This window comes from Acomys minous (genome assembly GCF_964271855.1).
Source record: "Acomys minous genome assembly, chromosome: 9".
Lineage (NCBI taxonomy): Eukaryota > Metazoa > Chordata > Mammalia > Rodentia > Muridae > Acomys > Acomys minous.
This window is the reverse complement of record NC_140490.1, coordinates 95965712-95985073: the sequence shown is the minus strand read 5'-3', so window position 1 is coordinate 95985073 and position 19362 is coordinate 95965712. Positions and strand designations below refer to the sequence as shown.

General features: G+C 44.9%; 1 protein-coding gene across 4 annotated transcripts in view; it reads left to right on the top strand.

The window, feature by feature from the left end:
• Window positions 1-19362, top strand: part of CFAP54 (cilia and flagella associated protein 54) — a 296457-nt gene that overhangs the window by 22673 nt on the left and 254422 nt on the right. For 3 of the 4 annotated variants that reach the window (XM_084796147.1, XM_084796149.1, XM_084796146.1), the window contains exons 5-9: window positions 7120-7178; window positions 12856-12999; window positions 15187-15300; window positions 15424-15525; window positions 18926-19124. In XM_084796147.1, coding sequence (XP_084652273.1) covers window positions 7120-7178; window positions 12856-12999; window positions 15187-15300; window positions 15424-15525; window positions 18926-19124 — 618 coding nt within the window. The remainder of the gene's footprint in view (window positions 1-7119; window positions 7179-12855; window positions 13000-15186; window positions 15301-15423; window positions 15526-18925; window positions 19125-19362) is intronic. The other variant, XM_084796148.1, reaches the window with a different exon arrangement.

Here is a 19362-nt window from a genome sequence, read left to right as displayed (position 1 = left end):
TTCTGTCTGAAAGATTTCAAATGTTCTCAAGTAATTCAACTAATCTAGGCTTTCAGATTATTTTGATAGTGGTCATCTTTGATTAAAAAGGAGTCCCAAGATTGGGCTCAATAAATTTAGAGTGTGGGTTTGGCTAAAAAACAAAACAAAACAAAAAAACAAAAAACAAAAAACCAGACCAAAACAAAACAAAACAAAAAACGCCCAACCCCAAACCAACCAACCAATAAACAAACAAACAAAAAACAAAGAAACAAAAAAAAAAAACCTGGCTTCCAACATTTCCCTAAAGTTCCTAAAGATTCAGTCTATGCCCCGTCCTGCACTATCTTGCCTGTGGCTTCTGCTGGGGGAATTAGTGAGCCAGGCGAAAATCCTGAACCACCAAAGAAGAATTGAGATGTGCTCAGGATGAACTGGGGCTGGCAAGGTTTCAGGCATGGTTTGAAACATAGAAGGGCCTTTGTCATTTCTAAGGAACCGCCCTCCTCTGGCGGACATGGTTTTCCAGGCTTCTGGCTCGAACCTGAGTCACGTGCTCTGTGAGCAGGCATGAGCTTCCTGTGCACCAGCCTACATGGTGACTTTTTCTTGTCTACAAGGAATCCGTCATGCAGTTGCATTCCCCCACTCTGTGTAGTGTATATGTGTTTGTATGTGTATACACACACTTGTGTGTGTGTAGTGTATATGTATGTGTTAGTGCATGTGTGTATGTATAATGTATGTGTGTGTGGTGTCTGTGGGTGCATGTGTGTATGCAGTGTATATATGTATATGCAAATGTGTGCGTTGTGTATATGTATGTGCATGTGTGTACATAGTGTATGTGTATACATGTTTGCACAGTAGTATATATGTGTGGGTAGTGTAATATGTACACACATGTGTGTACTCTAGTATACATGTGTGTCCAGTGTACCTGTATGTACATATATGTGTATTAATGCAGAGATTAGTGTCAGGGTCGCTTCTTCTACTGCCTTTTGAGACAGAGCTTTGTCACTGTACTTAGAGCTCCCTGTATCAGCTAGATTGGCTGGCTCGTGCGTCCCTGGAACTCAGCTTTCTCCATCCTCCCAGCCCTGGGGTTATGTATGTATGCTGCCACACCCAGCCAACTCTAGGCCTCATGCTTGCAAAGCCAGCATTTTACCCACCGAGCCATTTGCCGGGTGCTGAGAGTTATATTTTCAGTGCAGGCAAGTGGAGGGGCATAGGATGGCTTGGAGCGGGTGGCTTCCACTCCTGTGGATCTTAGGTGAAGGGAGAAGGCACACATCCTGGGCGCTCAGCCGGTCAAGTCCTTGGCTGTTGAGAGCTGATTCATTGTATTCTTCCTGAAACTTCAGGTGTTATAAGCATTTCGATGGCCTCCAGAGTGCTTGTTGCCCACCTGTGCAATTGATGTTTGTTGCTCTCGCAGGTGTTTTAAAGTCAAGGCCTGTCCCTTGGAACAGATGCTCTTAGAGTGGAAAACAGCTTGTGATTACAAGCCAAACCTTTATTTATTTATTTTATTAATTTATTCAGATTACAACTCAATTGTTATCCCATCACTTGTATCTTCCCATTCCTCCCTCCATCCCGCTTTCATCCTATTCCCCTCCCCTAGGCCTATGACCGAGGGGGACCTCCTCCCCCATTGTATGGTCATAGGCTATCAAGTCTCACCTTAGTGGCCTGCTTATCCTTTCTCTGAGTGCCACCAGGCCTCCCCACCAAGGGGAGGTGGTCAAATATGGAGCACCAGAGTTCATGTCAAAGTCAGTCCCTGCTCTCCACATAACTGTGGAGAATGTCCTGTCCATTAGGTAGATCAGAGTAGGGGTCTGATGTTTACTATTGTATTGTCCTTGGTTAGTTCAATAGTTTGAACAGAATCCTCTGGGCCCCCATCCACCCATCATGATGTTCTTCTTGTATGTTTCTAGGACCCTCTGGGCCGTTCTGTTTCTCCATCTCCTATATTTCTCTTACCTAGAATCTCAGTAGGATGTCCTCACATCTATCCCAATCTCCTGGTAAGTGAAGACTTTCATGGGACATGCCTTTGGGCTAGTGCCCAATTATAAGTGAGTATATACCATGTGAGTCTTCCTGCTTCTGGGTTAACTCACTCAATGTGATCATTTCTGGTCCCATCCATTTGTCCACAAATATTGGGAATTCCTTGTTTTTAATAGCTGAGTAGTAGTCCACAGTTTCTTTATCCATTCTTCTACTGAGGGGCATTTAGACTGTTTCCAGGTTCTGGCTATTATGAATAAGGCTGCTATGAACATGGTTGAGCATATGTCCTTGTGTGGTAGAGCATTTTCTGGGTATATTCCAAGGAGTGGAGTAGCTGGGTCTTGAGGAAGCCCTATTCCCAGTTTTCTGAGATAGCAGCAGATAGATTTCCAAAGTGGTTGTACAAGTTCACATTCCCACCAGCAATGAAGGAGTGTTCCTCTCTCTCCACATCCTCACCAGCATGTGGTGTCACTTGAATTTTTGATCTTAGCCATTCTGATGGGTGTAAGATGGAATTTCAGAGTCATTTTGATTTGCATTTGCCTGATGATTAAAGACGTTGAGCGTTTCTTTATGTGTTTCTCAGTCATTTGATAGTCCTCTGTTGAGAATTCTCTGTTTACTTCTGAGCCCCATTTCTCAATTGGGTTATTTGGTTTGGTGGTGTTTAATTTCTTGAGTTTATATACTTTGGATATTAGACCTTTGTCAGATGTAAGGTTGGTGAAGATCTTTTCCCAGTATGTAGGCTGTTGCTTTGTTCTGTTAACAGTGTCCCCTGCCTTACAGAAGCTTCTCAGCCTCCTAAGGTCCCATTTATTAATTGTTGACCTTAAGGCATGGGTGTTGGTGCTCTGTTCAGGAAGTTGTCTCCTGTGCCAATGTGTTCCTGGCTCTTCCCCACTTTTTCTTCTAACTGATTTAGTGTCTCTGGTTTTATGTTGAGGTCTTTAATCCACTTGGACTTGAGTTTTGTGCATGGTGACAAATATGGGTCCAATTGCATTTTTCTACATGTAGACATCCAGTTAGACCAGCACCATTTGTTGAAGATGCTATTCTTTTTCCATTGAATGGATTTGGCTTCTTTATCAAAAATCAAGTGACCATATGTGTGTGGATTCATTTCTGGGTCTTCAATTCAATTCCATTGAGCAACCAGCCTATTGCTGTGCCAGTACCATGCTGTTTTAATTACTGTGGCTCTATAGTAAGCTTGAGATCGGGTATAGAAATTCCTCCGGAGGACTTTTTTATTGTATAGGATTGTTTTTGCTATTCTGGGCTTTTTGTTTTTCCATATGAAGTTGAGCATTGATCTTTCAATGTCTTTAAGATATTGTGTAGGTATTTTGATAGGGATTGCATTGAATCTGTAAATTGCTTTTGGTAAGATGGCCATTTTTACTATGTTAATTCTCCTGATCCACAAACAAGGGAGATCCCTCCATCTTCTGATGCCATGTTCAATCTCTTTCGTCAGAGATTTAACATTTTTTTTCAAATAAGTTCTTCACTTGCTTGGTTAGAGTTACTCCTAGATATTTTATATTGTTCGTGGCTATCGTGAAGGGTGTAGTTTTCCTAATTTCTTCCTCTGCATGCTTGTCATTTGTATATAGGAAGGCTACTGACTTTTTAGAGTTAATTTTGTATCCAGCCAATTTGCTGAAGGTGTTTATCAGCTGTAGGAGTTCTCTGGAATTTTGGGGGTCACTTATGTACACTATCATATCATCTGCAAATAGGGATAATTTGACTTCCTCCTTTCTCATTTGGATCTCCTTGGTCTCCTTTTGATGTCTTATTGCTCTGGCTAGAACTTCAAGAACTATATTGAAGAGATATGAAGAAAGTGGGCATCCTTGTGTGGTCCCCGATTTTAGAGGAATTTCCTTGAGTATCTCTCCATTTAATTTGATGTTGGCTATTGGCTTGCTGTATATAGCCTTTATTATGTTTAGGTATATGCCTTGTATTCCCGATCTCTCCAAAACTTTAACATGAATGGGTGTTGCATTTTGTCAAATGCTTTTTCCACATCTAAGGAGATGATCATGTGGTTTTTTTCTTTTAGTTTGTTTATATGGTAGACTACATTGATGGATTCCATATATTAAACCATCCCTGCATGCCTGGAATGAAGCCTACTTGTTCATGGTGAATGATATCTTTGATGTGTTCTTGTATTCATTTTGCGAGTATTTTGAGTATTTTTGCGTCAATGTTCATAAGAGAAATTGGTCTGAAATTCTCTTTTTTTGTTGGGTCTTTGTGACATTTAGGTATCAATGTGACTGTGGCCACATAGAATGAATTTGGTAATGTTCCATCTGTTTCTATCTTTTGGAATAGCTTGAAGAGTATCGGTATTAGCTCATCCTTGAAGGTCTGGTAGAACTCTGCGCTGAAACCATCTGGGCCTGAGCTTTTTTTGGTTGGGAGACTATCAATGATTGCTTCTATTTCTATAGGAGAAATAGGATTCTTTAATTTATTTATCTGATCAATTTTGGCAAGTGGAACTGATCAAGAAAATTGTCCATTTCCCTTAGATTATCAAATTTTGTGGCATATACACCTTTAAAGTAGGATCTTATGACTCTTTGCATTTCTTAAGTGTCTGTTGTTATCTCTCACTTTTTGTTTCTGATTTTGTTGATTTGGATAGGGTCTCTCTGCCTTTTAGTTAGCTTCTGGTGTTATTCACTGGTCATTGAGAGTGGGTAGTGTAGTGCCCGCGCCACCACGGTACCGAGTCGAGGGCAAGGGACTGCGGATTTAACTCATGCACACACACACACACACACACACACACACACACACACACACTGACACAGCGGGTCCTTCGTACTAAGAGAGCAGCAGCCGCAGCAGCAGCCACAGCAGCGGTTTATTATTCTCCCCAGAGTTCCAAAGAGCCTTCTTATAGGCAGCAAAACAGGAATCCTCCTCCCAGGTGAAATCCCTCAAGAGGTAATCGCACACAGGAGGAAAAGTCTCCAGGAAGGGAGGGGCGCGTTCTCAGAGCAGTAAACACGACTAGCTAACCAAGATAAACACAGATGTGGAAGCTGCTAGAAACAGGTCATGAAACAGCAAGACAGGCAGGCAGCCTGTTCCTACAAGTAGTTGGTGAGTGATCCCAGTGAGGATCAGGGAGTTATTCTCTGCAACAGGCAGGTGACCTGATTTCTGCTCCAGGAGACTTTGTTCTACACCTTAAGCTCCTGACTGGGTCAGCAGAGGTAGGCTTCTGCCTGATTCCGTTCACGCTACTGAGGGGATTCAAACTACCTGTGTTGGGGGCCACCGTTTAATTCTCTGTCCCGACCCATCAGGGTAGTCCAGCCTCTCCCAAGCATGTAGGAGACTGTGGCTTTATCTGCTCAATTGTCCAGGCTGGGACCGCCCTGGTCCACAGACAGGTTCCTGCCCGGAGCAGTCTAGAAAGCAGACCAGTCTAGATTGTGCACCCTTGGCGGCTCAGTCCCACTAAGCTGCAGCCGCAACTCAGATTCCCCTCCAGACCCCCCAAGGCAGTCCAGCTTCTCCCACAAGCATGGGGAGTCCCTGCCGGGCTGTGGGGACTGTGGCTTTATCTGTCCAATTGTCCAGGCCCGGTCCACTGTGATCCACAGACAGGTTCCTGCCCGGAGCAGTCTAGGGAGCTGACCAGTCTAGATTGCGCATCCTTGGTGGCTCAGTCCCAAGGAGCTGCAGCAGGCTGTGGGGACTGTGGCTTTATCTGCCCAATTGTCCAGGCTCTGACCGCTGTGGCCTGCGACAGGTATCAGTCTAGATAGCCGACCAGCCGAGGTTGCGCACCTTTGGCGGCTCAGTCCCTCTGAGCTGTGGTCGCAGTTCAGACCCCCTTCCAGACCCTCAGGGCAGTCCAGCTTCTCCCACGAGCGTGGGAGTCCCTGCCGGGCCGTGGGGGGACTGTCCTGGCCCAGTTCTATCAGCCCAAACTGATACAGCTGAGGCTGGCTGCCTGGCTGTGGCTGGGTTCCGTGGGCTTCGCCGTGGCTTGGGGGGGGCTCCCTGTCGACTCGGGTGGGGCGGGTGGGGGTGTCCGAGGACAGATTCACTTGTTCCCTTGAGACTTTCCCAGGCCAGGGCCTCTGGTTCGCATACACTGCGCCTAGGCTAGAGAGGCCCCTGGTTTCCGTGCAGTAGATCAGATACAGTGCGTGATAGGCGTCGTCATCTTGGACTCGCCCTATTTATTTATTTATTTTTGATTTTATTTTTATGTTTTAGTTTTCTGAGACAGGGTTTCTCTGTGTAGCCTTGGCTGTCCTGAACTCGCTTTGTAGACCAGGCTGGTCTCGAACTCATAGTCATCCACCTGCCTTTGCCTCCCGAGTGCTGGGACAACAGGCATGCACCACCATGCCCGGCTCAAGGCAAACCTTTTAAAAGCAGGAGTGCTTTCCAGCATGCTTATAGCCGAGTAATGTCCTTTATCTACAGGCAGAGGTACAGCCATGCACTCTGCTCCCCCCCCCCTGCTGCCAGCCTGGTTTCCTCATGTAATTACTTGCCTAACACATGAATCATACTGTGATGGTAGCTTTCTTAAGACTGATAATAAGGAATGTCTTAATAATGGGGCAAACATTATCTGAAGCAAGAAAGGGTAAAACACAGCTCCTTACCTATTTCAAGTTTTAAGTGACCCCAAGCCTTCCGTGTTCAGTAGTGTTCCACACTGATTAAATATGTATCCTAATGTTATTCAGAGATAAATCTTTCATTTTCAGCCATAAGGAAGCCACGGGGGAGGGGTAGGAGAGGGGGAGGAGACATTTTAGCGTTAATAAAAACCACAAGATATATAAATTACCTGCTAAAATACTATTCTCCCCAGTATATTTTAAAACTCGAATTGCCATAAAGTGAGACTGGAAAACTGCAGTGTTAACATATTTAAAATATGACCATATTAGTTATTTCAATAATTCTGTGTCACTCCCTCCTACCATCAGACCTTGGGAGAGCGCTTGCTTTGGTAGTGACGGACCTAAGCCATAGAGCCTGCAGTAGACGGTCCCAGTGTCCTGGCAGTGAGGCATGCTAACCATCTTTCTCTTCACTCAGGTACCATTTACATTTACACCATCTGCCGGAAACTGATGATCATTGGGCAGGCCTCCAAGGTATGCGCTTTAATGCTTTTCCCTTATGGCGTTCCGTACCGTTCACTGGATGCTGAGCTGAGCCAAGAGCACTAGGGAACGACTTAATATTTAGCGACTGTGTGATAGAATATTTTGGCCGTGGTTTTACCAGGCATCATATGACGGGAGAGCCATCAAGAATCGTGTAAAGAGTGGGAGTTATCAGCACTGACAGGAATATTCTAGTATCTCCGTGTGTCAGACATCACACCTGCTACACTTGATACTGAGCATCCATCTGGTAGTGACTAGGAAAGGGACTCTCCAGTTGACCCAGGACACTCCTGTTTATGCTGTTTGTCCCATAGTAGCCATTAAGAGTGCCCTCTGTCACTTTCTAAAGTGTCTTGGATGGCAGGATAAACTGTTTATATTATGGCATTCTGGAACTTTTCATTTAGGACCCACATACTATTTGATTAAACAAACACCCAAACTCTCCAACTTCTGCTGCTGCTGAGGGCAAGGGGACATTTACATTATTGTTATTTTTTGTATGCACATACTATGCATGAACCACCCCTAATTGTATTTTGAACAAATTCTGGGGCAGCACTTGACTGCGAATTAAATGGGAGCAAGGCTGTCCCACATACAGTGACAAGTTGCTCTACCATCCACACTGCTTTTGGGTCCAGTTGAGACCCTAGGAAAGAATTTGCATGTTTGCACTGCCCTTGCTGTGTTAACAAATGCTGCTCCACGGAGCCGCCGTAGCTTGGCCTGTTATAGTGTTTTCTTGCCAAAGCATTGAAGGGTGCAGTTGTCTGTGTCAACATTTGGCTGTTAGTGTTTGTACTTGTTAACACAAAGAGAATTTTAAGTCAACTTGATAGATAGTCATCTTAAAATAGCTTATTTATAATCTTACGCCAAACATCTCTTCTCCCTGCTTCGTGTAACTTGAGTTTGCCTCTGACAAAGAAAGTGGTAGACAAGGATAGGATGGCTGAGTAGCCCCAGGCCTGTGGGACGGGCTTTGGGGGAATGAAGCATACAAGAATTTTGGGGTTCTGCAGCTGGCACTTGGAGATTAGATTAAATTCTTCTAGTTTGTTCAGTATGGCAAGCCTCAAGAAAATTAAAATTTTTTTTTTCACTCAGAAATTCCCAATCCTCCACATGGTAAATTGATTGCTGATCTGAGGCTACACATGGGTAGCCTCCATTTAATGGCCATAAGCCCTGGAGATGCCACCACATATGAAACAGGCTCTAAGGGATTTTGACTCGATAGAGCTTGTCAGTATTTTTTTAATTATTATTTTTTGTTTGGTGTGTGTGTGTGTACACATGTGTGAATGGGATTCAGTAGAGCTTCTTTTTAAAATTGTAATTATTTGGTGTGTGTATACATGTATGAATGTGTGTGTGTATAGGCCAGAAGTTGATGTCATGTGCCATCCTCAGTTGATCTTCTCCTTGGCTTTTGAGACAGGAACTTTCACACAACTTGCATAGTTTGGCTAAGTCTGCCTGGCCAGTGAACTCCAGTGAACCACCTGGCTGTTTCACTTTCTCCGGTGATGGAGTGAAAGACACTTTACCACTGTGGCTGGCTTTTACATGGGTGCGAGGTCCTGAACTCAGGTCATTATACTTGAGTGGCCTTTTACCAAAGGAGCCGTTTTCCCAGGCCTTGAGTTCAAGTCTGTAGTTGCATAAGACAGAAGTAGACCTGGGCTTCTCCAGCTACCCTTGGCGTCCTTCTTGGTGACTTAAGCTGCCAGTTCTGTAGAACCCAGGCATTATGGCTGTTCTTCACTGTTGCTGCATCCTTACTACATTCTGGGGACTGTGGAAAGGCTTTGCATGCTTAGCAGTACCCACCATAGTCTTTTGTGATGATATCACCAGTACCACTGCCACCAGTCAGAGGCTCCTCCTCCTCCTCCTCCTCATCACCACCACCACTAGCACCACCACCACCACCATCATCACCACCACCACCACCACCACCATCATCATCATCATGCGGGTAAGAGCTCACTGCATAGCATGTATGCTGCTAAGAACTTTCCTGAATCTTCTCCCTTAATCCTCATTCGAACACTTTAACGAGGACTCTGATGGGGATGCCGAGGCTGAGAAAACTGAGCTTGCTCACAATTACAGGTGTAGTTTGAGGTGTTCTGAGGCCATTGTCACACCATTGCCCAACGTCATGAGAGCAACGCCCATCTAGTCACTGAACTGGCTCCTGTCCTGCCTGTCTTATTCTGGTTTACCTACTCCAGTGGAGGAGCTGTGTAGAAGGGGCAGATCTTTTTTACCCCCCAAAGAAATCCCAAAGACTGAGACTGAGCAAGGGTTTTTCCTCAGATGAAGCCACTTAAGGCACTCACCAGCATGTGTTTATATAGTACCAGGAAGCCATCTATATGACAGTGCTGTACCCAACAGTTGAGTGACACATTTGCTTTGGGTCACAGACCAAATCTAGCATATTCTGAGGCATTTAAAGCTGCAGCCTGGGAGTCAACGAATGTTAAAGATTATACTAGCACAAGTATGGACTTAATGTTTTTACGTTGACAACTATTTCAGTAAAGTATTTGGCTTGCACAGTTATTAAGTGACCTACATATGCACACATAAACTTGAAGTCAACCTTGAGATGGCTCCGGACATAAACTGCTGATATATGAGGCTGCAGTGCCATCCTGTGGCTGAGCTAATTTATTGTGTGTGTGTTTTTCCTGCTGACACCTGAAAATGCTTTTGTGGGGTCCACAGTTTAGATCCATCTATATTTTGGCTCTTTGAAGTCTTGTTTTTCTGTGGAGAAAATTGTCCTGCTGAAGCCCAGACACTTTGTTAATAAAAATAATTATTTCTAGCCTGTAGGGGTAGAGAGGGGGAAAAAATGCTACAAACTGAGTCTTTTTTTTTTTTTTTTTTTGAAATGGCTTTTCATCTCCGAACTTGAAAGCAGGTTTTCCAGTGGGTTTTGGCACGCTTCCCTCCTTTGTCAAGGCTTCACTGTGTGGTGGAAAGAACGCTGCACTTAGCAGTTCAAAGCCTTGAATTCCAGCCGCAGTTCGTCTCTGTCTTAGAAGCAATTCAGTCTCCGAGTCAGATTAGGTTAGATTTAACTTAAGGTCCCTTCTGGCAATAAACTCTTTGATTTTTTTTTTCTTTAATTCCAACCCTTAAAGCCAAGCCCAAATGCAATGTGAATAACCGTGAGTGGAAGCTATTTTTATTTTGAAATGTGAAATCTCTCATCGCAGAAGCCCTGAGGGGTTTTGCAAAGGCATGGTGATTTGAAGAGGGTATTTACATAGTATAGTTTCACTCTACGTTCTCTGAACCACCATGATCCAATAATAGGGTTGTTGTGGGGCGGTGGATATGAGAAAACAGGAAGTCATGATGAAGCTGACAGTATACAAAGAGCTGCAGCAGCAGTGACAAAAAGCACCAAAGGCAACATGGGGCTGACCAAGGGGGATGGCGTTCACCAGTTCTATAGCCTGGTGTGGCATACTCCTGTAATCCCAGAACTCAGGGAGTTCACAGAGGCTACTTGGGTATTCTCAGGTCCTTGGAAGGCTGTGTTTGGAAGTGCATTTTGGGTTTGCTTGGTACTTTTCCAGAAGATCTAGCTATGACCAAGTGCCGGAAGCATACCAAGGTGGATTTTAGTTTAGATTATGAAGTTGTTGTTGTTATTTTCTCATGTTTCTTGTTATTAGGGTAGGAACTCTTGGTAGGGGAGGATGTGGATGTCCAGTGTCGGTGCTGGTGATGTTGATGGGGAGACAGTTAGACGGGGGTGGGGGGATGGGGGGATGGGGGGCTTCCAGCTTTTCCGTTTCTATGATTGCTTGAAGTATTTCCACACTGGCTTGGTGAACTGCCCCTTTAGTGAAGGTCAGTTTGCCAGTTAAGTACTTACAGCGTGCGTACTACTTGCGGGGTGGTGTGGGGTTACAGCGATGAGAAGGATGCAGAAGACTTGCCCACTGCTGTTACATCCTCATCTACATCCAGCACTTTCTTCTCCTTTGGCACTGAAACTAGCTAGACACAGGACATCCTGCTCTTTCCTCTTCTGAGACACCCAAGGTGGCCATGGGGCCTGACTGCCACCCCTGTCCTTCTTGTTTTCACTACTGAACACCACATGAACCTGGTGGCTTTGTTCGGTGTCCACAAAGCCACGTGACCTTTCAGGTGCATTTCCCTCCCAAGGCTGGTCACTGATCCACTGGAGAATTTATGCTTTAGTTATCGGAGGCGTATTTTCTCACTGGAAGAGAGGTTTTACTCGGCTGCCCACAGTTGTCATCACGTAAGAATCCAGGGCACTTGTCAGCTTTCCTGTGTTCGGTCCTGTTGGCGCCGTTTCTAGAGTACTGCGTGGCATAGTTTCATGTCAACTTGACACAGGCTAGAGGCATCTGAGAGGAAGGAACCTTAAGACTGGGCTGTGGGCAAGCCTCTACTGTTTTCTCTTAGTGACTGATGTGGGAAGGCCCAGCCATTGTGGGTGGGGCCACCCTTGGGTTAGTGATCAGTTCTATAAGAAAGCAGGCTGAGCAAGCCACAAGGAACAAGCCAGTAAGCAGCACCCCTCCATGACCTCTGACCTCTGCATCAGCTCCTGCCTCCAGGTTCCTGTCCGGCTTGAGTTGACTTCTTTCAACAATGAACTACAGTGTGGAAGTGTAAGCCAGATAAACCCTTTGTTTGTCTTCCCCAGTTTGATTTTGGTCCTGGTGTTTCGTCACAGCAATAGGAACCCTAGCTAGGACAAATACTTGAAAGTGTACTGAGTACTAACTGCTCTTGCCCATCGTGCACGTTGGTTCTTTCTCCAGAGCAGCATGGCTGGGATGCGTTAAAATACCCATCCCACAGATGAGAAGACTGAGGTCTAGATAGACACTGAAATGGCAATGCAGCCTAGGTTTATCTGATTTCAGTCTGTCTCTAATGAGGACTGGACTCTCCAGTGCTAAACCATTTCCACTTCCTCAGCCTTCCAAACCAAAATAACCCACCAATTCCATAGACCAGCTAGCAGCTTTGAGTAGCTCCTACACTACAGGCTCAGCTCATAGGCCTCTTTAGGAACTATTCTAGTACAATAAAGACACTAAAACAGCTACTTTGAGATTTGGGGCTTTCTCAACTTAAATTAAAAACAAAAATTAGGGGTGGAGTGGGGGAGATGGGCTCTTGGTAAAATGCTTGCTTTACAAACATGAACTCCTGAGTTTGATTTCCAGACCCTGTATGTTTAAAAAGAAGCCAGGCACAGCTGCACATCTGTGATGTCTGCACTGGGGAGCCGGAGATGGTCATATCCTGGGGATGAGCTGGCCAGCCAGTCCAGCTGTGTCAGGAGGCCTGGGCTCAGTGAGAGACTCTGTTTCAAAAAATAAGATGGAGAACAATTGGGGAAGACACTCAGTGTTGACTTGGGCCTCCACATGCCACACATACATGTACACACAGACAAGTACACACACACAGACACATACATGAAACTATAAAATGCTAATATTCTTTGACTCAGCGTTTACAGTAACTGATAGGAGTAGCCAACAATCTGAACCCAGAGTGTACACTTTGGTGATTCTAATGAATATTATTATGGATCGTATGAGAGATGAGAATCAATTCAGCTGTGCTCTCTGCTTCCCAGGCCTTAGAATTCCTGCTGTGGGCCAGCATGTGCATGGAGTCCTCTGTCCCACTCCTGTCCGTCAGGTATCTGACATGGAGAGCCACTCTCTACACCGCTGTCTGCCAGTGCCACTATGACTGCCAGGCTGGCATCCACGGGGAGGTATGTGGCTTTCTAATCCGATGGCTTCAGCGTTTGACACACAGTTTAGAAAGCCCTGTCCCCTTCAGATGTCTCAAAGCAACACACTGGTCAGAGAACTGAGATGAAGCAAAGTGAAAAAGCTCCTGGTTTTATCTGAAGACATTTTCTTGGCGATCCCGTTTCCTGGTTTTCTTTCTGCACGTTTTGCTCTTTCTTCTTGACTTTTTGCTCTGTCAGTTTTCCTCTTTTTATTTCTTATTCTTCTGCATGTATGGTGTGTACATGCGTGTGTGTGTGTGTGTGTGTGTGTGTGTGTGTGTGTGTGTGTGCGCGCGCGTGCGCACACGTATGTGTATGTGTGTGCACACAGGTACCACAGCACATGCAGAGGTCAGAGCCTTGGGTCTTGGTCCTTGCCTTTCACTGTTTCAGACAGTCTCTTGTCTGCTTGGGCTAACTCCAAGCTAGTCGGCCCATGAGGTTCCAGAGGTTTGCCTCTCTCTGCCTCTGTAATGCTGCAACTACAGATGGGAGCTACTGTCTGGCTTTGCTTGGGTTCCGGGCTTTCAAACTCAGGTCTCCTTGCTTGTGTAGCAAGCGCCACACCCATGGCACCATCTCCACAGCCCTCTTTGGCCTTTTCTGCTCTTAGATCCCAGCATCTTTCTTTTCCTCAATTTGTTCTTACATGGATGCTCCTTCCTTCCCTGCTTAGTTTTAGACTCCATTGCATCTATTATACATTTATCTGGAGTTTTCTCTGCCTCCAGACTTACTTGTTATATCTATTCCACTGCCCCCCACTTTAGTATGTCTTTTAGATGGAACATTTGGCATGTAACAAGCTGGCAGAGGTTCCCATTGCCCTGCACAGAACCTTAGTATACGTTTAAAGGCATCTTCTCTATTGTCCACGGCATTCATTCACTTGTCAGTGAATGCAGCCTTGGAGAATATTAGAAAACCATACCTCTTTGTTCAGGCCTACACATCCTTGCCCCAGGATGCACGCACGGCCTAGTAAGAGGACTGTTGCTTGCAACTCAGTGCTCCCTTAGGCCCTTGGCTAGGAGCCTGGCGCAGGGCACAGCATGTTATAGCTGTGCTTATATCTACTCCTGCCCACAACCTGATATGCATAATATGACCATTAATGGTTTCTTACACTTTTCCCCTGCACCTGAATTAATTCCGAACAGTTAAGTGTAGCAGTTCTCAGCTGCAGGAGCAGCTGAATTCAAACCCTGCTAGGATATTTTTACAGCTCAGGGCAATTCTAGAAGCTGCTCACCACATATGCATGTTTAACTTGAGTGTGCCAGGGGAGGCTCAGTATGCAACATGGCCGCTGAAACGATAGGGACCAGAACGTGGGTAGTTTTGACCTTTTGATTCCTGTCGGGAGTCTTGCTTATTGGAAACTTTTATACATTCATTAATTTGAGTTTTGTAGCTGGAACTTTATTAAAAGATATGGGTAAAGTATTTTTAAAAAAGATAAAATCAATGACACAAAATTTTGGAAGTCCGATGTGCAATCTGTTGTGCTATGTAGTCACCCATGATGTAATCTTTTGCTATTTAACTCTTCTCAAGGGGTCTTCTGTACCCTTGTTACTGGCTCTGGAGAATTGTCGCAGTGGTGGGGATGGTTCCACGAGCTAGCCTGCCCTCTCCCAGCCTCTTTGTCCCTCTTCAGACTTCCTGTACGGTGGGTTCTGGAGATTTGAAAATGAAGAAGGCGTTTGAGACGCCTCACACTGTGGTGGTCCTCATGTGAGCAGTTGGAGAGATTGCATGGCATGCTATGCCAGCAAGGTTGAAATTCATGAAGACCCTTTTGGGATGCACGTGCACGTGCGTGTGTGTATTCGAGTGTGAGCTTGCTCGTGTTTGCATTCCTAGGGGAGCAGTACTCTGCACAGAGGTTCTGTTTAACCCCCATTTTGGCTTTCATCTAACAATTCTATAATTCATAAAGTCAATATGTCAGGATGTTTATTAACTTTAGATTTATAGAGCTTAATGGTGCTCATAGGCAATGATAGATTGGAGGGCTGCTGTGTTATAAGGAGTCAACAGCAGCCCGCAGTTTAATTCAGATTAAATCAAATGCCTCAGACATCAAAACATACCGTTTTTATACATTTTTAATCACAGCTCTCCAACTTATTGTCAATTAAATTTGTTTTAATTGCAACACAGGCATTTGCTCGGCGTGGTTTAGCTAAAATTGATGAGTTGAGGCAACTGGACTTAATGAGTTCCTCTGGATCTCTAGATGATTCCAGAAGATACTACAGAGAAGCCACGATAAAGGTATGAAAATTTCATGAAATGGAAGGAATTTACCACCCAGCACCATTGATTAAGCGCTGAACCTCGGCGGCCGAGGCGTGCGTCCTGTTGTTATTTCATGTACGGTTCTTGTCGTGGACACAGATGGCCGTGATGATCTTCAAAAGGGGAGTATTTGAGTCTAGAAGAAAAAACAAAACAGTGTTTAGACCGAAGATTAGAATCAACCTAAAGGAAGCTCAAAGCGTAAGTCCCCAAGGCCTGCCTTCTCCAGAGTCCTGCGGCAAGCCCCGCCCACTCCCTTGTATCGGTTAAGCCTAGTTGCTAAGGATTAAATCCTGCCCCAGGTTTTAGAGCAAAGGCATGTCTCCCCAACTGAGAGAGAGCCCACAGCATCCCTTTCTCTTTTTCTGCGCCTTCTGTTATCCCAGTTTTTGCAATGTTAGTGGGCGAGTTGCTGAGATGAGCTTGGGAAAGATTTGTGTGAAGCCCCGTGTAAATGGAAGGTCCCCTGAGTAGGCGTGCACAGGTCTCTGCCTTTGGCCACTTGACACTAGTGTTGAGGTTTTCTCATTAGCTGTAGGTTTACCGTCGGGAGTGTCACGAATAGACAATACCACAGTAACAAACAACCCCCACTTCTCAGAAGATATAAAAATAATTTCCCACTGGAGTTAGGGGCCAGTGGATTTGCCCGGGGGCCTGCTAAATGGCTGTTCAGGACCAGGCCTTATGATTTAGGACCAACTCTTATTATTTAGACGTTGCTGGCTTTTCTGCTGGAGAGGATGGCAGGGAGGAGCCCCGATGCCCAGCATGCAAGTGGCACACTCCTTGTCACACAGCCCCTCCCAACATCAGCATTAAGTGCCATCCTGGGGGAGTGAGCCAGATACTCTTTGTGGAGTTCAACCTTTTCTTCCCACCCTCCAGTCTTCCTGCCCTCTCTTCCCCCCTTCTTTCTGAACTCTTCCCTGCTGCCTTTCTGAGCTCAGTGTCCTGTGGGCTCAGTTCTCCTCCTTCCTCGAAGCTTTTCTAGACTGTTCTAGGTGGTGTCAGCCAGCTCTCCTCTCTGAGTGGCTATGCAGGGTCTGGAAATGAAGGCAAGGGTGGGGGCGGGGGAGGAGGAGGTAAGAAGGTTCTGACAGAAGTGCCACTGGATCGCAGGACCCAGAAGTGAGCTTGGAAAGCACATGATGCTTCTGCACTGTACACGAGGAAGTCAGGACTCAGAGGCTTTCCACCACTAGCTCAGAGTCACACACCGCGGCTGGCAGCTCCGGACTGCACGCCTGAGTGCAGTGCCTTCTCATGGCACCAATGCCCCGTGCTCTCACCTTAGAGCTTACACTATTTACAGATGATTCTCCCCTTTTCCTTTTACATTAATAATATTTACAGTGTTATCTGGGGGCACCCGGCCAATCCACTGGTATTGAGTATGACAGTTTTGACTATTGATCCCTGAAAAGAATCATATCCCACACTGCTCAGTGTTCCCTGGCTGCTGAGGGTGGGGCCACACTGCAGGCAGTTTCTTGCCTGTGCTGTTGGAGGACCAGCACCAGGTATCATTAAATAGCAGTGCTGCCCTCTGTGTCACAGGACAGGGGCAATTTGTTCTTCTTCCTCATAGACCTTTTCTTTTTTCCTTGTGGAAACTCAATTTAGATAGCTGAACTGCAGGGCTGTCATTACATAGCACCCCGTTGTGAGCTGTAGTCATTCCTGTAGCAAAATTAAATACATCTTCAGAAATATTTACATTTCTGGATAATATTATATTAAAATTCAGTTATTTTAGGCTTCATTCAATGAAAAGTTCTTGTTTAGAAAACCATTTTTCTTTTTTTGGATACAGAGTCTCACTTTGTAGCCTAGGGTGGTCTAGAATTCACTATGTAGCCCAGGCTAGCTGTTCTTTTCACCAATTAGGGGAAAATAGCATTTTACTTATAAAAGCTTATTATAGTATTTAAATATATTTTAAAGGCACTGTCTTAACCTCTAGTACAGGTCTTCAGAGGAGCCCTCACCTCTGTTCATAGAGAGAGAGCAAGGCACAGAGGTCAAGTTTTCTGGAGGTTTTTAATGTACAATTGGCCATAGAATCAAAGACATAGAGGCAACTGGGTGGGGTAGCTAGTCCTAGGAAATGGATGGCATTTCCCAGCTGCAACTTCCTTATTGACAATCTATAAGCAAAGAACAGGCTATTCATCAGAGAGAATAGTTTTAAAGTAAGCACCTGTAGGTGATGTAGCTGTGGCCCAGTGCTGGAGGGTGGCTGGAATCTAAGAGGCCTACACAACTGCTTTATCTGTATCTGTACCTGTATCTGTATCTGTATCATCTGTATCTGTATCTGTATCTGTATCTGTATGATCTGTATCTGTACCTGTACCTGTATGTGTACCTGTATCTGTACCTGTATCTGTATCATCTGTATCTGTATCTGTACCTGTACCTGTACCTGTACGTGTACCTGTACCTGTATCTGTATCTGTATGATCTGTATCTGTACCTGTACCTGTATGTGTACCTGTATCTGTATCTGTATCATCTGTATCTGTATCTGTATCATCTGTATCTGTATCTGTATCTGTATCTGTACCTGTACCTGTACGTGTACCTGTACCTGTATCTGTATCTGTATCATCTGTATCTGTACCTGTACCTGTACCTGTACCTGTACCTGTATCTGTATCTGTATCTGTATGATCTGTATCTGTACCTGTATGTGTACCTGTATCTGTACCTGTATCTGTATCATCTGTATCTGTACCTGTATGTGTACCTGTATCTGTATCTGTATCTGTATGATCTGTATCTGTACCTGTACCTGTATGTGTACCTGTATCTGTATCTGTATCTGTATCATCTGTATCTGTACCTGTACCTGTACGTGTACCTGTACCTGTATCTGTATCTGTATGATCTGTATCTGTACCTGTACCTGTATGTGTACCTGTATCTGTACCTGTATCTGTATCTGTATCATCTGTATCTGTATCTGTATCTGTATCATCTGTATCTGTATCTGTATCTGTACCTGTACCTGTACGTGTACCTGTACCTGTATCTGTATCTGTATCATCTGTACCTGTACCTGTACCTGTACCTGTACCTGTACCTGTATCTGTATGATCTGTATCTGTACCTGTACCTGTATGTGTACCTGTATCTGTATCTGTATCTATCTGATCAAGCCTTCCATAGCATTAACCACTAACCCCCTAGTTATTTACACAATAAAATGGTGCCTCAGATTTGAGTTTGAGAACGCGGTGTGTGAGAATTCCCTGCAGCATTTATCAACATTGTCAGACCTTAATTTCCAGACATTCCACCTTGAATCTAAAAGGCACCCCTAAGTGAGCGTCAGGCTGACTAAGCTCCTCCTACAACTGTCACTCAGGTGCCACAAAGCTCCTGGAGACAGTGCTACCTTGATAAGTGTTCACAGTGCTGCCTTGGAAACACTGGCTGCGTATAAGAACCAGCAGTCTTTAAGTGGAGTTTGTAGAGACATAAATGGCCTGGCAGCAGCCGTGTCCCTGTAGGACTCAGTGCTCCCTCAGGGTTGGCTGAGCAGGCTGTAGCCTCTGCTTCCTGGCAGCTGTGGTTTTGTCTCTCCATGCTCTAGATGCTGTGGCCACGGACGGTCACGGAGCGGCTGTTGGATGAGTTGTTCGATAGCACCTCGTCCCGGTTTCTGGCCGTCTTGGAAGCTCTCTCTGACTCAAACAGGCGAATCCTGCAGACTGGACCGCTGGTGACCGATGAAGTGGAGCTCCGCGATGTTGTCTCAGAGCTCTTTATGGCCGGGAAAGAACTTTTGATGTGTAAATAAAATGTTAATATTTTATAGAGACACCAATAACAAATACCTTCAGCAGGATGATAAATTAGTATCAAGTTTGCATTTGACCTTGAAGTCAGTGACCATGTTTATAAATAATTCATTATAGTTTTTTTTTATTTTCTAAAATATATAATCATTTTTTAATAATGACAACTACATTTTTTCTTTCCAGGTTTTAATCTCTTAGTTTCTTTTTTTTTCTCCATTTCTTGATTTAT